General features: G+C 45.4%; 1 protein-coding gene across 1 annotated transcript in view; it reads right to left on the bottom strand.

Annotated features, from left to right (window-relative positions):
- Positions 1–803: 803 nt before the first annotated feature.
- The window catches only part of plekho1b (pleckstrin homology domain containing, family O member 1b), a 26,042-nt gene continuing 19,345 nt past the window's right edge, over positions 804–7,500 (bottom strand). Inside the window, exons 5-6 of the mRNA XM_044206752.1 lie at positions 6,311–6,409; positions 804–5,117 (exon numbers count right to left, since the gene is read on the bottom strand). Coding sequence (XP_044062687.1) covers positions 4,422–5,117; positions 6,311–6,409 — 795 coding nt within the window. The 3' untranslated portion in view covers positions 804–4,421. The remainder of the gene's footprint in view (positions 5,118–6,310; positions 6,410–7,500) is intronic.

The raw sequence follows: 7,500 nt of genomic DNA, 5'->3' as shown, positions 1-7,500 counted from the left end.
GTGTACTGTGTGTGTACTGTGTATAGTGTGTGTGTACTGTGTACTGTGTGTGTACTATATATACACTGTGTACTTTGTGTGTACTGTGTATATACTGTCTGTGTGTGTACTGTGTGTGTACTGTGTATAGTGTGTGTGTACTTTTTGTGTACTGTGTGTGTACTATATATACACTGTGTACTTTTTGTGTACTGTGTGTGTACTGTGTATAGTGTGTGTGTACTTTTTGTGTACTGTGTGTGTACTGTGTATAGTGTGTGTGTACTGTGTGTGTACTGTGTACTGTGTGTGCACTATATATACACTGTGTACTTTGTGTGTACTGTATATATACTGTGTGTGTACTGTGTATAGTGTGTGTGTTCTCGGTGAGCTGCAGGTTCTCACCATGTGGATTCATCCGCCGCTGGAAATAGTCCCCAACAGATGCTCTGTTTCCTGCTGTTGGTCTGATAGAAACTACAGCGAGCAGCTGTTTGAGGAAACTACTGAGCCTTTTTAAACAGGAAACTACAGATCTGTGTTTTTAAAGGTCTTCAGCAGGAACCAATGGGCTCGCAGCTGAGAGCCGCAGACAGGAAGTGAGACGGCGCTGAGAGACGGAGCGACACGTTAGAAAGATATATAAAAACAGCAGACTGTCTACAAACACACAGGTGAGTCTGTTCTGTCTGCAGGTGAGAACTGTTGTTCATCTCAGCCGAGTGTCAGTTCAGGTCGCCTAGCAACGCCAGCACGCAGTGTCGGCGGTCTGATTAAAGCCCGCAGGACTCCTTGTTAACAGTTTAATGACACAGCACTGATCCAGGTTCAGCTTGCAGGTTTTATTTTAGCACATGAACTGATCAGGACTCACAGCGCCAGCTTTACATCACTACTGGACTACATCTCCCATCATCCCCTCTGGGTTTAAGGCTACAGCAGCTGCTCGGTGACACAGAAACATCATTTAATAAAACAAACAGGGAAGATCAAACGATTAAAACAGGAAGACGTGTTGAACGTTAACGTGTTCGTTAGCAGGAGACAAAGGAGTAGTCCCAAAACCTGCCGGGTCTGACGAAACCGGCCCGAGACCAAACCTGAGCCTCAGTTCACCAAATTCACCGACATCTGAGAGTTTTCTTCTCTGAACGCTTCGTGTTTAAAGTTACAGTTCAACATTTCTTCGATTGATGCCGCTCGCATTGGAAACAGCGCCAACAGAGGTCAAAAACACCGCAGGCACGTTTAACTTTTTACATATGAGCAGAAACACGACGACACGTTGTGAGTTATTTAACTTTTAAAATGCAAATTTACAAAAAAAACTCTAGACTTTAAAAATAATCTTCTGTTTGTGTTTTCTTTCATTACAAATTCAGATTGAGTTCTTGATGTCGGTGAATCTGGTTAAATCAATAAAAGCAGGCGGAGATTTGGGTTTGTTTGTCCCTTCACATCGTCTTCGGTGTGATGTCCTTTACTTTCTTATTGCTCCGTCACACTTCGTCTCCCAACACAGCACAGAAACCAGTTCAAGTCCAGCCAGCAACAACTAAAGTACAAAAGTCTGAATCTTGTTTAAAAAAATAAACTTTTCTCCGTAAAACTCTGATTGTATTAAACTGCACGTGTGGTCGAGTGTCAGGATGTTTCAGTGCAAATGTTTGATTCCAGTTTAACATCTGTCCATCAGCAGCCGCGTGACTTCGCTAGAAGGTCAATAAGAAATTTAATTACAGTCGCGTTTTCCAGTTCATTTCATCCAGTTACACGACGTTTGTCTCTTTATCTTCAGCGAGTTTCGTGATTGTTCCTCTCAACAGGATCGGGACGTTTTGGAGGCTTATTTCCAGAAAAATAAAAAATAGTGGTGGTTAAACAAACGATGCGTTAGCAAGTAAAAAATTAAGATATTATGTAAAACTTTAATCAACAGTGAAAATAATTGTTAGTAGCAGCCCTCAACAGTTTAGCATTAGCTCAGCGCAGGTTCACTGACATTTATTAAAACCTCAGTAGCAGCACTACAGCGGTATGGTTTCCTGTAGCCAGGATGCTATATCAACATTAGCTAGCTAACATCAGTAATTAATGTTAGCTCTCCAGCTATTAGCTCCCTTAGCTCATCAGCTAGACAGGTTCAGGGTGTTGGGAATGACTGAAAACAGCTTTAAACAATCACCCAGACTATGAATTTGTACATGATGAGTCAGCTAAAATTAGCTTGCTAGCTGATGTTAGCGCTTCAAAGCTATCACGTAGCTTCTACTTTATGAACATGTTGTTGATCCCACTTCACTAAACATGTCTCAGCTGGAACCAAGTCAGTCTCACCTCCTGAAGTTTAGCTGGTAACAAGGTACCCCTTCTTAGCTAGTTAAATGTTAGCTAACCTTCCTTAACCCACAAACTGTGACACGACAGTAACAGTTTAGTGAAACTATTAGTAAAACAAAAACTTGAGCTAAAGATGTGACCTCTGGGAAGTTTGGGGTTTAACAATTTTCATTTTAAACTAAATGATTATTAAATGTATTGGGACTAATTGGGATTAACTGAAAATAATCATTAGCTGCAGCCCTAAAAAGATTAGCATTAGCTCACTGCATGTTAACTGATATTTTAAAAACTCTAGCTAGCTAGTATAACAGCAAGATAGCAGCATCCTGTTTCCTGTAGCCAGGATGCTATATCAGCATTAGTTAGCTAATGCCAGCTAATTAACGTTAGCTTGCTTAGCTCATCAGCTACAGAGGTTCAAGGTAAGAATGACAGAAAACAGCTTTCCACCAACAGCTATGAGTTTGTCCATGATGAGTCAGCTAAACTTAGCGTAACTTTCCCCTCTTGTTGATAACTGCACTATCATGCTTGTTAGCCAGTTGTTTTTCTTATTTTCATCGTTTTCATTCTAATTATGACTTCTGTTAATCAAAGTTTCGGTTTGACTTGTTCTTTAGTTTTAGATTTAGTTTTTGTGTAATTGTTAGCTTTGTTAGCAGCTCGAGCAGAGTGCAGCTGGTCCTGGTCTGTAGAGACGAACAATCAAAGACTCTGAGATATGGTGTTGTTGGGTCTACTCAAGTATGTTTTAGGTTTTGTGAGGGTTGGATTCAAACATTGTGAGAATCAGTGCAGTTCTTGTCAAACATTTCTGCCTGAGTCGCTGAGTTTCCAGCTGCGACTGGAGGCTGTTGGTTCATCGTTGCCTCCTGCAGCCTCCAGTGTTTCTCAGAAAACATTCACATTCAGAAAGAAGAAGTGTCCGAGGTGAACTGGCTCCGGACGGTTTGGAGAATGGAAGATGCTGTAGCTTCTTCACTCAGCGTGCATAGTATGTGCTTGGGTTCCCCAGCCGTGTAGGTTTTAAATTTCAAACAAAGTAGTTCGTACGACGTATAACACCATGAACGCCTTCACAAACTAGCTCTTTTCTAGCAAAACTCGACCTGAACAGGACCTTCATACGGTCTCACGTGAAAAGTAACAAGAACGTGTGTGAAGAATGAAACCAGTCATGCTAGCAGCTCTGTACTGAACTAAATGCTAGCATGCTAACTTGCTCACAATGACAATGCTAACATGCTGATGTTTAGCAGGTATAATTTTTTACCAAGTTCACCATCTTATTTTAAGGTGTTAGCATGCTAACATTAGCCAGTTAGCAGTAAACACAGAGTGCAGCTGAGGCTGATGGGAATGCCAGCAGCTCTGCAGGTATTCTGTCAGAAACCAAAGTGTCGGACGCGTTAACATGTCAACCTGATGGTGGCGCTAGATGGAAAGTCGGAGGATCAGCAGAGTTATTACAGTTCACCTTCATACAATATTTCCCCTCCTTCGTACCGGCAACTGTCTCATCTTCATGTCCAGCTGCATAAAAGTTAATCTTGTTTAGATTTCAACACATCTCCAACAAGTGTTACATGAATATTCATAAAGCAAAATCAAAAGGATCCAAAGTGATGGATGTGGACAGAAATGACAGACAAGATCAAGTATCCACAGAGTTTTTCTCGTCTCTGAACTCTCGTCTTGGCACATTTTCATTCACTTTGATGAGAGACATCAGATAAGTTTTCTTTAAAGGTACCAAAGGTTTCATTGTGTAATGAAAAAGAGACTTTAAGGGATTTTCAAAACCTGGAAAAGTGTTTAAGTTAAATTTATGCTACATTCTGGTTTTGTGAGGAAGATGTTTACTGAAGACGCTTCGTGTACCTGAGCACTGAGTTGCATCAGTCAGCAGGACAGTCCTGAAAATCAAAACCTGAATTTTCCCAAATAATTTAAAAGTGGTTGATCCAGTTCTCAGCAGCTTCGTCTGAAGTCCAGCAAGCAGAAGCAGAAGCAGACGCTGTGTTCAGCTTCGTGGCTTTACCTGGACTGGAACGATCTGAACCAGTTCGTACCAGAACAAGTTAGTACCATGTGGCTCACATCGGGCTCTTGCGGTCCGGGTTTAGTTTGGTGCCGTTGGAGGGGGTGATGGGGGCGGAGGAGTCCAGCTGTTGGTACAACACCCTCAGCTCCTTCACCTCCTCCAGCACCTCCTGGGCCTGGCTCCAGGCCGCCGTCGCCTCCTTCAGGAGTCTCTCAGCTTCAGCTCGCGCTCCTTCAGTCGACTCCTTCCCCTTCATCTTCCCTCGCTCCTCGGCCTCCCCCCGCACCTCCGTCAGCAGCCGCTCCGTCTTCTCCAGCTTCTGGCTGATCAGCTCCTGCAGCTGGCTGACGGGCGCCGATATGCCACTCGGCGTGGACGCTGGTGAACGGGACGTCGTCTTGTTCTTTGCAGCTTTAATCTCTGAGTGCGTCAGGATCTCGTCCATTGAGGCGCAGCGGTTTTTCTCCGCCGTCGTCAGGCGATTTCCAGGCTGGGGGGTTTGGGCGGGGCCCGTCTGCTCCCACACCACCGCCACCCCGCGGGGAAGGCTCTGGGATTTCTCAGAAGCCTCTGCGGTCCTGGCAGAGAGAGCGCCGTCAGTTTTGGACCTGGGACAGTCCGGGCTGAGGTGGGACTTGTCCAAGTCGACCCTGAAGGTGTCGCAGCCGTCGGCTCCCTGAGGAGACAGAGCGTCCTCCTCCTGGATCAGATCCAGAGTCAGCATCCCGTCTGAGGAGGAGGTGGAGGCCTAACGGACAGAGAGGAACATGGAAGCTCATTTTTCACCTCAACGAGCTGTTGACAAAACAATCTCAACTCAAGGTCCACTTACTTGCCTGAGCTTTTGACAGTATCACATGGTCTTCATCAGCAGATTCAGTTTGATGTAGATGTTCAAACTTTACATCGTTTGGAGCAATTCTAGGACTTATCATCCAGGTTGACTTTAGAGGACCGGGAGGACTGTGTGATACGGTCAAAAGCTCCAGAACAAATGAGTAAGTGGACCTTGAGTTGAGATTGTTCTGTCAGCTGCTGTTTTTAAGGTTGAGAATTAGAAACTGCTCAACTTTTCAACATGAAGAAGTCGTAAACGTGTTTGACCATCTGCATTTCAATGACAGCTGAGCAAATCCTGATGAAGACCATGTGATTCGGTCAAAAGCTCCAGAACAAGCGAGTAAGTGGACCTCAAGCTGAGATCGGTTTCAGTTTGAATTATAACTTGTTCTAACTTGAATTCGAGATATCGGCAGTTAAGATGTTTATTCCTCACAATTACAATTTATTACTTGTCAAAATGCATTCGCAAATATTATTTTAAAAAAATAATAACAGGAGGAGGAGGAGGAGGAGGAGGTGAAGAGGAGGTGAAGGAGGAAGAGGTGGGGGGAGGAGGAGGTGAAGGAGGAGGAAGAGAAGGAGGTGAAGAGGAGGAGATGATGGAGGAGGAGGAGGTGAAGAGGAGATGAAGGAGGAGGAGGTGAAGAGGAGGTGAAGGAGGAAGAGGAGGAGATTGAGGAGGAGGTGAAGGAGGAGGAAGAGGAGGTGAAGGAGGAGGAAGAGGTGGGGGAGGAGGAGGAAGAGGAGGTGAAGGAGGAGGAAGAGAAGGAGGTGAAGAGGAGGAGATGAAGGAGGAGGAGGAGGTGAAGAGGAGGTGAAGGAGGAAGAGGAGGAGATTAAGGAGGAGGAGGAGGTGAAGAGGAGATGAAGGAGGAGGAGGTGATGAAGGAGGAGATGGAGATGAAGGAGGAGGAAGAGAAGGAGGTGAAGGAGGAGGAAGAGGAGGAGATGAAGGAGGAAGAGAAGGAGATGAAGGAGGAGGAGGTGATGAAGGAGGAGGAAGAGAAGGAGGTGAAGGAGGTGGAGATGAAGGAGGAGATGGAGATGAAGGAGGAGGTGATGAAGGAGGTGGAGGAGGAGGTGGAGGATCAGACTGACCACAGCCAGCAGGTGACCTCTGGTCGGCAGTCGGCGGTTGTGAGGAATCTTCACTCGGTCCCGGGTCAGGTGAGCCAGCTGAGAGTCTTCCACTGTCACCTGTCAGCAGCACAGGCAGCGCTCAGGTGAGACGTCACAGAAAAGGCAGCAAGTACATTTCAAGACTTTTCCAGGACTCCCTGGAAAAACACCACAACATCACTACGACACGACTGTGGCGCTAGTTCATGAGAGGCTTTCTTTCAGCCTGGAACACTGTGTGCGAGAGAGAGAAAGGGTATTGATCGGAGTATTGATCGGAGTATTGACGGGTGGAAAAGGCGAAGGTTGTTGACTGAACGTCACAGTTACAGGAACATGTAGAACATGTCAGACATCTCAGCGTCATTCAGGTCCACCAGAGCTCCAGGTCTATTTAACAAGCGCAGAGACGCTGCGTGAGCTGAACGGGACAGGTGCGTGCAGGTGTAAAGACAACAGCAAGTTTAGTTATTGTAGTTTGATTCAGATACTTTAAAACAGAGACAGATTGCTGCAGTTTGAGTCAGAAATCTCCGTCTCAGAGTCACAACCCAACCCGTCCAGAGGACGTCATCGTCTCTGACGTCCGTCCAGAACGAAGACGGTGTCGTCCCTCATTCGTCCAGGAGCGTTCTATCGGAGAAAAGGTTTCAGTCGTAGTCGTCTGGACACTGTTTTCAGAATCAAGACGTTTCGGCTCCCATCCGGAAGTCGTTCTCAATTGTGAAAAAATGGGACGGGAACTAGAAATTTAAGCTACTCTGTTACATAAGCCCCGCCCTCAGGAAGGAGTCTACCTGAGCGCCGTGCGTTTGCATCTGAAAGCTACAAACCGCACATTTGAAGACAGCGAGGTGAAGAGTCTAAGTAGAGAGAAGAGTTGGTTTGAAAGAGGAGTCAAAGAAGCCATTTTTGTGAAAAAAGAAAACTCCTCTTTGAACAGAAATGGTGGTCTGAGATTCAATCTGCCCAAAGTTTACCACAGTGTGTTAACACCGTGGTCAAGCCAATCACATGCTAATCAGGTACTGAACAGTGATGAGGGAGGTGCAGCCAGAAAACAATAGGCCTGATTACTGATTACTGGGCCATCATGGAAACTATTAGGTCAGTTTCAGGTGAAACTAGCTAATCAACAGATACTCAGGTAGACTCCTTGTCTACCTGAG

This window comes from Siniperca chuatsi, linkage group LG9, assembly GCF_020085105.1.
Source record: "Siniperca chuatsi isolate FFG_IHB_CAS linkage group LG9, ASM2008510v1, whole genome shotgun sequence".
NCBI classification, from domain to species: domain Eukaryota; kingdom Metazoa; phylum Chordata; class Actinopteri; order Centrarchiformes; family Sinipercidae; genus Siniperca; species Siniperca chuatsi.
Note: the sequence above shows the minus strand (reverse complement) of the source record. Positions and strands in the feature narration are given on the sequence as shown.